This window comes from Ranitomeya imitator, chromosome 4, assembly GCF_032444005.1.
Source record: "Ranitomeya imitator isolate aRanImi1 chromosome 4, aRanImi1.pri, whole genome shotgun sequence".
Classification (NCBI taxonomy): domain Eukaryota; kingdom Metazoa; phylum Chordata; class Amphibia; order Anura; family Dendrobatidae; genus Ranitomeya; species Ranitomeya imitator.
Window position 1 is genome coordinate 433,938,581 of NC_091285.1, and position 15,074 is coordinate 433,953,654.

The 15,074-nt window shown below is 46.0% G+C and overlaps 1 protein-coding gene across 1 annotated transcript in view; it reads left to right on the forward strand.

Annotated features, from left to right (window-relative positions):
• Positions 1 to 4,260: 4,260 nt before the first annotated feature.
• TBC1D2B (TBC1 domain family member 2B) overlaps positions 4,261 to 15,074 on the forward strand; it is a 147,824-nt gene continuing 137,010 nt past the window's right edge. Inside the window, exon 1 of the mRNA XM_069765568.1 lies at positions 4,261 to 4,871. Within this exon, the coding sequence (XP_069621669.1) occupies positions 4,533 to 4,871 (339 nt within the window). The 5' untranslated portion in view covers positions 4,261 to 4,532. The remainder of the gene's footprint in view (positions 4,872 to 15,074) is intronic.

Here is a 15,074-nt window from a genome sequence, read left to right on the forward strand (position 1 = left end):
CAAAAAAGAACCCTGCTCCCAATGGTGACGACGATGGGCGAATATGTCCCTTCTCCAGGGACTCCTTCACATAACTGCGCATAGCGGTGTGTTCAGGTACGGACAAATTAAATAAACGACCCTTAGGGAATTTACTACCAGGAATCAAATCGATAGCACAATCACAATTCCTATGCGGAGGTAGGGCATCAGACTTGGACTCTTCAAATACATCCTGAAAGTCCGACAAGAACTCTGGGATGTCAGAAGGAATGGATGACGAAATAGACAAAAATGGAACATCACCATGTACTCCCTGACAACCCCAGCTGGTTACCGACATAGAGTTCCAATCCAATACTGGATTATGGGTTTGTAGCCATGGCAACCCCAACACGACCACATCATGCAAATTATGCAGTACCAGAAAGCGAATAACTTCCTGATGTGCAGGAGCCATGCACATGGTCAGCTGGGCCCAGTACTGAGGCTTATTCTTGGCCAAAGGTGTAACATCAATTCCTCTCAACGGAATAGGACACCGCATAGGCTCCAAGAAAAATCCACAACGTTTAGCATAATCCAAATCCATCAGATTCAGGGCAGCGCCTGAATCCACAAACGCCATGACAGAATACGATGACAAAGAGCACATTAAGGTAATGGACAAAAGGAATTTGGACTGTACAGTACCAATAACGGCAGAGCTATCGAACCGCCTAGTGCGTTTAGGACAATTAGAAATAGCATGAGTAGAATCACCACAATAGAAACACAGTCTGTTCAGACGTCTGTGTTCTTGCCGTTCTACTTTAGTCATAGTCCTGTCGCACTGCATAGGCTCAGGTTTACTCTCAGACAATACCGCCAGATGGTGCACAGATTTACGCTCGCGCAAGCGACGACCGATCTGAATGGCCAAGGACATGGACTCATTCAAACCAGCAGGCATAGGAAATCCCACCATTACATCCTTAAGAGCTTCAGAGAGACCCTTTCTGAACAAAGCCGCTAGTGCAGATTCATTCCACAGAGTGAGTACTGACCACTTTCTAAATTTCCGACAATATACTTCTATATCATCCTGACCCTGGCATAAAGCCAGCAGATTTTTCTCAGCCTGATCCACTGAATTAGGCTCATCGTAAAGCAATCCGAGCGCCAGGAAAAACGCATCAACATTACTCAATGCAGGGTCTCCTGGCGCAAGAGAAAACGCCCAGTCCTGTGGGTCGCCGCGCAAAAAAGAAATAATAATCAAAACCTGTTGAATAGGATTACCAGAAGAATGAGGTTTCAAGGCCAAAAATAGCTTACAATTATTTCTGAAGCTCAGGAACTTAGTTCTGTCACCAAAAAACAAATCAGGAATCGGAATTCTTGGTTCTAGCATCGATTTCTGATCAATAGTATCTTGAATATTTTGTACATTTACAACGAGATTATCCATTGAGGAGCACAGAGCCTGAATATCCATGTCCACAGCTGTGTCCTGAAGCACTCTAATGTCTAGGGGAAAAAAAGACTGAAGACAGAGCTAAGAAAAAAAAATGATGTCAGGATTTCTTTTTTCCCTCTATTGGGAATCATTGGTGTGGCTCCTTGTACTGTTATGGCTGGCAATCAGGCAACACAGCGTGCAGTAATCAGCGCACATACAGAGATCTGGCAATAACCAAAAACAATAGGACAAGCTCTGAGACGTGGAATCTCTGTAGACTGCAGTACCTGATCTATCCTCACACAACTATAAGCAGCAGTGGATTGCGCCTATCACTACCTATGCAACTCGGCACTGCCTGAGGAGCTGACTAGCCTGAAGATAGAAATACAAGCCTGACTTACCTCAGAGAAATACCCCAAAGGAATAGGCAGCCCCCCACATATAATGACTGTTAGCAAGATGAAAAGACAAACGTAGGAATGAAATAGATTCAGCAAAGTGAGGCCCGATATTCTAGACAGAGCGAGGATAGCAAAGAGAACTATGCAGTCTACAAAAAACCCTAAAACGAAAACCACGCAAAGGGGCAAAAAGACCCACCGTGCCGAACTAACAGCACGGCGGTGCACCCCTTTGCTTCTCAGAGCTTCCAGCAAAAGTTAATAGCAAGCTGGACAGAAAAAACAGAAAACAAACTAGAAGCACTTATCTAGCAGAGCAGCAGGCCCAAGGAAAGATGCAGTAGCTCAGATCCAACACTGGAACATTGACAAGGAGCAAAGAAGACAGACTCAGGTGGAGCTAAATAGCAAGGCAGCCAACGAGCTCACCAAAACACCTGAGGGAGGAAGCCCAGAGACTGCAATACCACTTGTGACCACAGAAGTGAACTCAGCCACAGAATTCACAACAAGGCCCATTATACTGTATGGAGCATCACATGGGGCCAGTGCACTGTACGCAGCATCATTTGGGGCCATTATACAGTATGGAGCGTCATGTGTGGCCATTATACAGTATGGAGCATCATGTGGGCCCATTATACTGTATGGAGCATCACGTGGGGCCAGTACACTGTACGCAGCATCATTTGAGGCCATTATACAGTATGGAGCGGCATATGTGGCCATTATACGATATGGAGCATCACTTGAGGCCAGTACACTGTACGCAGCATCATTTGGGGCCATTATACAGTATGGAGCATCATGTGTGGCCATTATACAGTATGGAGAACTGTGTGGCCATTATACAGTATGGAGCTTCATGTGTGGCCATTATACAGTATGGAGCACTGTGTGGCCATTATACAGTATGGAGCTTCATGTGGAGCCATTATACAGTATGGCGCATCATGTGTGGCCATTATACGGTATGGAGCATCATGTGTGGCCATTATACAGAATGGAGCATCATGTGTGGCCATTATACAGTATGGAGCATCATGTGTGGCCATTATACAGTATGGAGCACTATGTGTGGCCATTATACAGTATGGAGCACTATGTGTGGCCATTATACAGTATGGAGCATCATGTGGAGCCATTATACAGTATTGAGCATCATGTGTGGCCATTATAAAGTATGGAGCATCATGTGGGGCCATTATACAGTATGGAGCATCATGTGGAGCCATTATACAGTATTGAGCATTATGTGTGGCCATTATACGGTATGGAGCATCATGTGGGGCCATTATACAGTATGGAGCATCATGTGGGGCCATTATACAGTATGGAGCATCATGTGGAGCCATTATACAGTATTGAGCATCATGTGTGGCCATTATACGGTATGCAGCATCATGTGGGGCCATTATACAGTATGGAGCATCATGTGGAGCCATTATACAGTATGGAGCATCATGTGGGGCCATTATACAGTATGGAGCATCATGTGGAGCCATTATACAGTATGGAGCATCATGTGGGGCCATTATACAGTATGGAGCATCATGTGGAGCCATTATACAGTATGGAGCATCATGTGTGGCCATTATACGGTATGGAGCATCATGTGTAGCCATTATACAGTATGGAGCACTGTGTGGCCATTTTTTTTGTTTATAATTATTGTTTACGAAACATTGAGATCAGAAGTGCTAAATGGGTGTGGTTTGGGCGTGACTAGTTGTGAAATGGGTGTGGTCAGAGGTGTGGCTTAAAATTTGCCGCGGCGTGCGCTGCTAACTTTTTCCCTCTTTCCCTTCCTCAAAAGTTGTGAGGTATGCAATGATGAGAGCTGCCTTCACCACGGGATGCCTGGGAACAGCACAAAGTGTACAGCTTTTCCCAGGCGCTGGTACGTGTCACACTGAGGCGCACACGGATGCCACGCGTATGTAACACACGGACACATGGAAACGGATAGCTCTGCTACTGGTTTTTCCAGTACCGTAAATATTGTACCCTCGGCACACTATTAGTTAATCTTCAGAGACCGGGCATGGGGCAGTGGCTTCTGCACTTGGCATAGACCGAGCTGCCCCCTACTGGAATATAAACATTGCTACACATCTGTGATTAAGTCAGTGGCGGCACTGAATAACGTGACTGCACGTCAAACACTTCCTGGAACACGTGCTCCATGCAACATACGTGGCAACGCTCTGTACATTATGGGTGGAAACAGTTATAATATATTTATTTCGGAATGGTCGGGGCCAGTTGGCTAGCATTCGGTCGCTACCATTTTTTTTTTAAAAAGGGGAAATATACGCCCCTCACAAACTTAGTTTCATGGCATCGCGAGGCATGCCGGGAAATGTAGTTTTGCTTTTCGGATGCGTGTTCAGTTCTACCTGACGGCAAACTACGGTTCCCATGAGGCTTGTGGCTGAGTTACGGTCATGGGATGCAGTGGAGGGTGTAGAGTGAGGAGAGCGGAGAGTGTGAATGAAGGCAGGAGAAACTTGGTGATGAAGTGCAGAACTAGTGGGCACTGCCAGGAGTCGGGCTGCATGCACGGAAGCTCCGAGGTGTAGTGTGGGCACAGCGTAGTGGGTGCGTGCAGGAGGGCAGCAGAGGAAATGTAGGGGGTCACGTGCAGCTGACAGGATACAAACTAGCGAGTGCGGCAGGGGCGCTCCCCACACTGCACGGGCCACCTGATGCCAGAGGTGCCAGCGATGCCAGGTGTGGAGGGCAGGCGAGGGAGTCAGGACCCTCCCACTGAGGAGCACAGGAGCTGCGGGGACCCCAGCAGAGGATCCCCACCCCGGCTCTGCGGATATCTGGCCAAGCTGTCTGGGAAGGGACCACTGAGGAGCTTCAAGAGTCGCTGGTTTGTGTTTGACCCAAGAAGATGCCACCTCTACTACTTTAAAAGTCCCCAGGACTCGCAGCCCCTGGGGCACATAGACATTGGCGATGCCTCCTTCAGCTATGACTTGGAGGCAGAAGAGGGGCAGTTTGAGATCCACAGCTCGGGGAGGGTGTCCATCCTGCGGGTGAGTATCGGTGTGAGAACTCCTGGTGCCCATAGATCTGACCGTACGTTTCCTTTCATCCTACCCCCTAATGTGGGATACCTTCCCTATGGCTCTCCTACTGCTGCAAAACTACAACTCTTATCATGGCAGCTGCTGCTTAGTATCCCAGCAGGCTGAGAGCCACAGGGAATGATGTGGCATTGTATGGTGAAGATCACGGTGCCCTGTGCGGGGTAGGAAGACTTTGTCACAGTTCCCACGGTCCTAAATATGTCCCTTCTTGGGTCCAACCATCGGGCGAGGAGAGACGCCACTACACCCTGGGTGTCATACGGATGCATTGGCAACTGTACCAACCTGTTTGCAGAGGCATCTCTCCATGCCCAATGTCTGATAGCACAAGAGTGCCCCACTACCGGCCCTTTATTAAGTGCCTGGCATAGGGAGAAGTATCCACCAGGCACCTTATGGTGGGTTCTTCCTCTTATTATCACTCATAGGTCTCTATATACACGTATATACCGCCATCCCATCACACACACGCCTCACTGACTGGCTTCATTCAGACATACATGTTTTCTTTTTTTAGTGTTTTTTTTTTTTTTTTACAGATAAGGCTTCTTTCACACTGGCGTCAGAATCTCCCCGTCGCAATGCGTCGGGGAGAGATTCCGACGCTAGCGTTTGCTGCATTGCACAATGGGTGCAGCGGATGCATTTTTCCGGCGCATCCGCTGCCCCATTGTAAGGTGCGGGGAGGTGGGGGCGGAGTTCCGGCCGCGCATGCGCGGTCGGAAAAAGCGGTCCGTCAGGAGAAAAAAAGTTACATGTAGCGTTTTTTGCTCCCGACGGTCCGCCAAAGCACGACGCATCCGTCGCAAGACGGATGCGAAGTGTGGCAATCCGTCGCAAATGCGTCGTCAATACAAGTCTATGGGGAAAAAACGCATCCTGCAAGCACTTTTGCAGGATGCGGTTTTTCTGCAAAACGACGCATTGTGACGGATTAAAAAAAACGGTAGTGTGAAAGTACCCTAAGGGTACCGTCACACAGTGCTGTCACACTTTGCAATCTACGACGCTGGAGCGATAATTTCATGACGTATGTGCGATGTAGAAGCCGTTGGTTACTATGCGCCCATCGTATACGATATATGTTACACCATGCGATCATGCCGCCACAGCGGGACACTAGACGACGAAAGAAAGTTTCAAACGATCTGCTACGACGTACGATTCTCAGCGGGGTCCCTGATCGCAGGAGCGTGTCAGACACTGCGATATCGTAACTATATCGCTCGAACGTCACGAATCGTGCCGTCGTAGCGATCAAAATTGCACTGTGTGACGGTACCCTAAGAAACATATCCTTTATAATCCGTTTTTGTTTTTTTCTGTTAAGAACCAATTGTCCACAAAAAAAAGAAAAATGTAGGAGATGCGTCCTTTTTTTAATCTGATTTGCATGAATGGGTCATTGAAAAAAAAAAAAAATAGCAAGACTCCGAAATGTTTTTTTCTTCTTTTTCATACAAGAAACACTGGTGGAGGGATATCGCATACAGCACACTGGTGAAAAATGGCCTTTTGTTTTAAATGTTCTTGTACCCCAAAAATACTGACATCTGAATGGGGCTTTTAGACCCAACAGCGTTCACAGTCCTGATGCATGCTATGGTATGTGTCCTACATAGGGCCCACTATAAGGACGTAATCCCATCAGTAAAATTTTTTTTTTTTTTTGCAGCCGACCCTTTGTGAAGGGAAGCTCAGTCTGTTGCACAAGAACAGAGAGAAACCAAAAGGTGTTCGAATAATATGTTCGAGTCTCCGCTGCTGCCTGATTCATGGCTACTAAACATATGCAGGGTTTCTCTGCTAGGCAATCCATGCATGTAATTTACCTGTCTTATGCTAGGTTCACATTGCGTTGATGGGCTAATGCTAACGGACTGCGTTGCACGGCGAAAATGTCGCAATTAACGCCGTGCAACGGGTCCGTTAGCGCACCCATTGACAGCAATGTGATTTCTGCCTGTAGCGCATCGCTAGCGCATGCCATTTTCGGCACACGCTAGCGATGTGCCGTTCTTTTGTGACACGAGGTCCGTCCCTCGCTAACGTAGATCGGGGATCTGCGCTAGCGGGGATGGCGAACGCGGCCCTAAAATAAACATTGCGTTAGCGCAATCCGCTAGCGCTATGCGCTTAACGGATTGCCTAACGCAATGTGAACCTAGCCTAGCAGCCGCAATACGTGCAGCCGCAGGGACTCGAACATATTACTCGAGCACGCCCAAGATACTCGGATGACACTCTCGCATGCTCGGATGACACGTAATCTGAGCACATTTGCTCATCACAAGTTGCAATCTCCGTAATTTATGATGTATTAATAAAGTCGTCCGGTTCTCTATCTTGGGTGCTGTTGCCGTTTCTGTCATTCATTGGCTGGCATGAGCTTGCCGACAGGTTCCCTATAAATGTATGTCTGCTTTTTGTATTGCAGGGTATGCCATAAATAAGCAATAGATGCAGGTCCCCTTCTGATAATGTGGCTAATGTGTCAACCATTCAGTTGAAGAATGAATGGATAGGTGGTTGAATATATTGTTGTCTCTTGCTATTCATTTCTGTTGGGGTCTGATCACACTGAGTTCTTTTTAGGTATTCCTAAAAATTACGGTAAGAGTTTTCAAGTAGAAACTGCTTCAAGAAATTCTCTTGTTATGGGTAGTTTTTGGGGGAGTTTGTCTTTGCCTGAAGCTGTTTTGGAAGAGTTTGATTCCTAACCCATTTTTTGCAGGCTTCTGATTGGATAGAGCCTAGTTTGGAGAACTTTTTTTTCAGGATCCGCTTCAAAGATCTACTCTATATTCTAGGTGATTCTGCATGTGTTCATTGAACCGTGTGGGTGAAGTTTATTGTTCGGAGACTGAGCGTCTCTGCAAGATAAATAGACATGCTGCAGTCTGCAAAGACGTGCTGCATGTCCGTCTCCATCGGTGAGCCGCAGGTGCCGATGCACACATAGTGGCATGGGATTTCTAGAAATCCCCTGCACTATGCTGTAGCATCTGGACGCTGCAGATGTACACAGCGTCCAACCCGCAGTGTTTACTGACCGTAGGAACATACCCTTGGGTGCAGTGATTCTGCACAGTTCAGTGAACACATGCAGAATCACCTGCGTTCAAAAGCCGGCAGCGCTTTGGATGCAGTGGACATGTGTTGTGTCCAAAGCGCTGCCTAATACTGAATGTGTGGATATACCCTCAGGCTGCAAGTTAAAGGGACTCTGTCACCTGAATTTGGAGGGAACAATCTTCAGCCATAGAGGCGGGGTTTTTGGGTGTTTGATTCACCCTTTCCTTACCCGCTGGCTGCAATATTGGATTGAAGTTCATTCTCTGTCCTCCATAGTACACGCCTGCGCAAGGCAAGATTGCCTTGTGCAGGCGTGTACTATGGAGGACAGAGAATGAACTTCAATCCAATATTGCAGCCAGCGGGTAAGGAAAGGGTGAATCAAACACCCGAAAACCCCGCCCCTATGGCTGAAGATTGTTCCCTCCAAATTCAGGTGACAGAGTCCCTTTAACCAGTGTTCCTCCTGGCTCACATTGGTATACAGTGGCAAGCATCACTTAGTTGTATAGTGAGTTATTGGGGACTATAATGCCTTGGTACGTGCACAAGTGACTATACTCATGCAGTGATTTCAAGGCGATCAAGATTCCTGGTCAACTTTGTTTTCTTTCTGGAATAGCGGCCATCGCTTGTTTACTGCTAAGCCGCCAGTCTAAACAGGCTGACTATCAGCCGAAGAATAAGCAAAAATTGTGTTCCTCAGATTAAACTATTTTTAAGCTGGTTTAAAAAGCCTCTTTCTCGGCAGCACATTGCCTGTGTAATCCGATGATGTGCTGCTGATCACATGATGTTCTCATGATAAATTCCATTTCTTTCTGTGTTCACACAGAAGTGCAATCTTCTGACAAGGGCATTATATGGCCACGGCCAGCTACTATTAACAGGTCTTCAGATTCTGATTTATGCAAAAGAGGAAATCCTTTATTACATTGGTAAATTACACAACACGACGTCCTGTTACAGTAAGGCTATGTTCACATGTCCAGTAATCATCCGTTTACGAATCTAGCAGCAATCTGCTGGCAAAAACAGTTTTGCAGATGCAACTTTTTTGTCCGTTTTTAAACAACTGATCTCTACTTGATTCGTTTTGTTTTGTTTTTTTAACATTGAAGTCTATGGAAAACAGATTTGTTAATTAGCCATACATTTTTTTTTTTCATTTGAAACAGATCCAGCAATCAAAAACCGGAATCATTACAAATTAAATAAGGACGATGGCTGATTAACTGATCAATTTTCCATAGAATTCAATGTTAAAAAAATAATGGATCCAGCCAGGGCTGCCACTAGAAATTTTGGGGCCCCATACTGGCAAAATTTTCGGGGCCCCCTTGAAACTCCGCCCAGGCTCCACCCCAGCCCCGCCTCCAGGCTCCACCCCTCAAACTGTCCACAGTCCCACTACTCTCTCTTGGAAAAACTCCACTTCTCACCAATCACACATTGACAGTTCCCATCACCAGATCACACATATAGCCGGCAGCTTTTGTTTTGGCCAAAAGATTTTTTAAGCCGCCACCATAACACGGTAGACACTTTTGGCCGGGCCCTACTCTGCTGTAACCTATTAAATATTTGTTAAAATATGCAATACAATTTAGGTATATTTTTATTTATTTTTCTATTTTTAAAATTACCTATAATACCACATACAAGGAACAAATACCACAGCACTATGACCAGATGAGATATTACCACCACAGTGATCGAATAATATAAAATACAAGGAACAAATACCACAACATCATGACCAGACGACATATTACCACCACATAGTGACTGAATACTACATTACCATCAGTGCCATTATACACAGAAGATCTGTAATTAGTAAGCAGTGTCTGTGTACAGGTAATACAGTGATCACCGGTGACATTGTACACAGGACCTCTGTATATAGTATATAGTATACAGTGTATAGTGTCAGTGTATAGGTAACACTGACTCACCAGTGACGTCTCTAGGTGAAGTCCTTCATCTTTCATCCAGCACAGACCGCCATCACTTCATCCAGCCAGGACTTGTCTCTGCAGGAAATAACAGTTATCTCGAGTTCCGCTTGTAGAATACATTACTTAATTTTCCCAGCCTCTACATTACACCACATGAAGAAGGCAACATAGTATCACTCTACACAGTAACAGGACCGCCCCCCATTTAAAACCGTATACTCAAAAAATAAAATAAATACATCACTACAATAATAATATTCTTTAATTAGCCCCTATGGTAATAATATTCGCCATCCTAGCCCCCGTGTGTCTCATTCCAGGCTCCAGCCATATGTTCTCCCATCCTGCCCTCATGAGTATCCATTCTGCCCCATATGATCTCCCCATCCTGCCCCATCTGTCTCCATCGTATCCATCCTGCCCCATCTGTCTCCATTCTGCCCCATCTGTTTCCAATCCTGCCCCATCTGTGTCCAGCACTCTGCCCCATCTGTGTCCAGCACTCTGCCCCATCTGTGTCCAGCACTCTGCCCCATCTGTGTCCAGCACTCTGCCCCATCTGTGTCCAGCACTCTGCCCCATCTGTGTCCAGCACTCTGCCCCATCTGTGTCCAGCACTCTGCCCCATCTGTGTCCAGCACTCTGCCCCATCTGTGTCCAGCACTCTGCCCCATCTGTGTCCAGCACTCTGCCCCATCTGTGTCCAGCACTCTGCCCCATCTGTGTCCAGCACTCTGCCCCATCTGTGTCCAGCACTCTGCCCCATCTGTGTCCAGCACTCTGCCCCATCTGTGTCCAGCACTCTGCCCCATCTGTGTCCAGCACTCTGCCCCATCTGTGTCCAGCACTCTGCCCCATCTGTGTCCAGCACTCTGCCCCATCTGTGTCCAGCACTCTGCCCCATCTGTGTCCAGCACTCTGCCCCATCTGTGTCCAGCGTTCTTCCCTGGGCCCCCCGTATCGCCGCTCTCAAGGAAATAAAAAAAAAAGTTCTTCTTAGGCTACGTTCACATTTGCGTTCTGCCGGGCTGCGTCGGGCGCAGCCGCGGCGATGCATGCGTCATACGCCCCTATATTTAACATGGGGGGGCGCATGGACATGCGTTGCATTGCGTTTTGTGACGCATGCGTCTTTTTTGGCGCACGCGTCTATAGGCGCAGAGGACGCAGCAAGTTGCATTTTTTCTGTGTCCAAAATCATGCCAAAAAAGGACGCATGCGTCGCAAAACAATGCGTTTTGCATGCGTTTTGGTTTGCGTTGTGCGTTGCGTCGCCGACGCAGCACCGCACAACGCAAATGTGAACGTACCCTTACCTGGCCGTGCTCCTGCGGCGGGCGAAGTTCTCTGTCTCCACGCAGCTGCAGCGTGCACTCGCCGGCGACTGACAATGATGTCAGACGCCGGCGACATGCACACACGCTGCGGCTGATGTCAGCTGCCAGCCTCAGATTGGCTGGCGGCTGTTAACTATTGACGTGCGGGCCCGCGCCCGCACGTCAATAGCTTTAAACAGCTGCAGCGTCGGCGCTAAGGGCCCGGTTAGCCTGCGGCTGCCGGTAGGGGCCCGGTGAGCAGATGAGACGGGGCCCGATGCGGGCCCCCTCTGCCCACCAGGCCCCATACGCCAGTCACGACCGTCATGCCCTGATGGCGGCCCTGGATCCAGCAGAGAACAGTTATTTTAAAATTAACAAAAACTTTGCCTCTGCACAACTTTTTTGCCAGCAGATTGCATTCATTGTAATGGATCACTGCTGGGCATGTCCTCCAGCAGCACTTATGGGTAATGTCTTTACAATGCTATTATATGAATAAAGTAACGTCAAGCAGGAGAATCCATTACTAAGGATGATCTATAGCAAATTGCTAAACAATTACACTGTTTTCAGAGTGAGGCTTCAGGAGTCGGCACCTGTTGGGAAGTGTTTGTTTTCGGGTTAATGAATATAGCATGTGAGGTCTGCCAGGTGACAGTGCTGTATGTGTGCGGGCAGATGATTTAGATATTCATATCACTCTTGTATGCACTCTTACTTTCATTAACAATACAGTTATTGAAACACTTAAAAAATAAAACTAAATCCCAGAACATCCTAGTCATGGTATATTGCCGACACTCCATCAGTCACTAGCTACTGTACAGGCAGAGCCCAATTCACACGGATTGTTCTGTTGTTACAGGGCACTAATGTGTTCCCTTTTTTAATGTTTTTAAATGTTTGTGTACAGGGCACTAATGTGTTCCCGTTTTTAAATGTTTGTGTACAGGGCACTAATGTGTTCCCGTTTTTAAATGTTTGTGTACAGGGCACTAATGTGTTCCCTTTTTTAATGTTTTTAAATGTTTGTGCCTATTGGGGTGTGTGGTGTATTCTTTCTTTACTGGCAGGTATGGTGCCTCAATGTCCTCTTCCCTAGTTCTTATACCTATTGGGGTGTTTGTTATATTCTTTACTAACTGCTATTTACAGCTTAATAAGCAGTTCTGTTTTTCTATTACGTGTTGTATGATGGTGATGGTCTCATATTGACAATCTATCACACCATTGTTCCATTTTTGTTATCATACTATGAGGAATTATTGGCATACCCCTTTAGCTACACAGCCACGGTATTTACAAGCTACCATATATTTAACTAACTTATAGGTATATTGGCTGTTTCTGTATATCATCCACATTTTGGCCATGCTGTTTATATAGGCACCTTATTTTTGGATATTTGTCCATTGTACCTTTGAGTCGAGTGCAGGTTCCAGCCTTATGAGGGGCTGTATGTACAGGGCACTAGTTTGTTCCTTTATTTAATGTTTTTATATATTTGTGCTTTGCCTTTTGTCTGTATATTTTCATACAAATAAAGCTGTTAAATTACTGTTTTGCTATATCCGAATGTGTGGTGATCCCCGTTCTTATGACCTATTCTGTTTTCTCTGTGTTCTGGTATTGGTTATTGTATAGGTCTTGGTGTGTATCCCACTGACGGTGGTGCCCCCTTACTCTTCATATATAAGGATTGTTCTGTTGTGGCGCAAGATGCCCAGCTCTGGTCGGAGGGAAGTGCAGAGAAAGCTCCATTCTTCCTTCCCCCTGTGGTTGCACCACCACTGAGCAGTAGGTTCCCACACATTCTAGCACTGAGGGAAACCACTTTGAAGTAATGTCTCCTGCTCACTGCAGAGCCATTTGAACAGAACATTTGGTACTCCCTGTGCTGCAGTATAGTGCCTCTGTACTGTGCTATGCTACACAGAAATCATAGTGGAGAATACCTCCATAATACGGCATCTGATGGAGCTTTTAACAAAATAAGAGTAGAAGAGTGGTCTTCCCAAGATAGGATTTGAAGGGTTAATACAACTTTGGCACTACAGCTCTATATGCCTATGTCAGGTCCTCATCTAAGCAGCAGGATTAGGAGCTGAGCCTGCACCATTCCCAGGAGCCACCTGTGATACACAGCTGGCATCTTCCTGTAACTGCAGTGACTGGAGCTTGCTCAAATCGCTGCTCTTTAACCATGTAAATGTTGTTGTCAATCACGGACAGGTTTATTTAAATTATGTGATTGTCAGTTCGAACATTCTGCACCTCTTATTGGGCCCCCACGACATGATCTCTGGGTACTGAAAGCCTCCTTTCTGCCATGCTAGTCCTCCTATGATAGGAGAACCTCACTTTCTCTCTATACTACTATATGGATTATACAGTTATATGTAAAAGTTTGGGCACCCCTATTAATCTTAAACTTAATGTTTTATAAAAATTGTTTTTTTTTCAACAGCTATTTCAGTTTCATATATCTAATAACTGTTGGACACAGTAATGTTTCTGCCTTGAAATGAGGTTTTTTGTACTAAAGAAAATGTGCAATCTGCATTCAAACACAATTTGACAGGTGCATAAGTATGGGCACCCTTATCATTTTCTTGTTTTAAATACTCCTACCTACTTTTTACTGACTTACTAAAGCACTTTTTTTGGTTTTCGAACCTCATTGAGCTTTGAACTTCATAGCCAGGTGTATGCGATCATGAGAAAAGCTACTTAAAGTGGCCACTTGCAAGTTGTTCTCCTGTTTGAATCTCCTCTGAAGAGTGGCATGATGGGCTCCTCAAAACAACTGTCTAATGATCTGAAAACAAAGATTATTCAACATAGTTGTTCAGGGGAAGGATACAAAAAGCTGTCTCAGAGATTTAACCTGTCAATTTCCACTGTGAGGAACATAGTAAGGAAATGGAAGAACACAGGTACAGTTCTTGCTAAGGCCAGAAGTGGCAGGCCAAGAAAAACATCAGAAAGGCACAGAAGAAGAATGGTGAGATCAGTCAAGGACAATCCTCAGACCACCTCCAGAGAGCTACAGCATCAACTTGCTGCAGATGGTGTCACTGTGCATCGGTCAACTATACAATGCACTTTGCACAAGGAGAAGCTGAATGGGAGAGTGATGCGAAAGAAGCCATTTCTGCAAGCATGCCACAAACAGAGTCAGCTGAGGTATGCAAAAGCACATTTGTGGAAGCCAATTTATTTTTGGAAGAAGGTCCTGTGGACTGATGAAACCAAGATTGAGTTGTTTGGTCATACAAAAAGGCATTATGCATGGCGGCCAAAAAACGCACCATTCCAAGAAAAACACTTGTTACCCACAGTAAAATTTGGTGGAGGTTCCATCATGCTTTGGGGCTGTATGGCCAATGCCAGCATCGGGAATCTTGTTAAAGTTGAGGGACGCATGGATTCCTCTCAGTATCAGCAGATTCTTGACAATAATGTTCATGAATCAGTGACAAAGTTGAAGTTACGCAGGGGATGGATATTTCAGCAAGACAATGATCCAAATCACCGCTCCAAATCTACTCAGGCATTCATGCAGAGGAACAATTACACTGTTCTGGAATGGCCATCCCAGTCCCCAGACCTGAATATCGTTGAACATCTGTGGGATCATTTGAAGAGGGCTGTCCATGCTTGGCGACCATCAAACTTAACTGAACTGGAATTGTTTTGTAAAGAGGAATGGTCAAAAATACCTTCATCCAGGATCCAGGAACTCATTAACCCCTTTCTGCCATTGGACGTAATATTCCTTCCATGTGGGATGG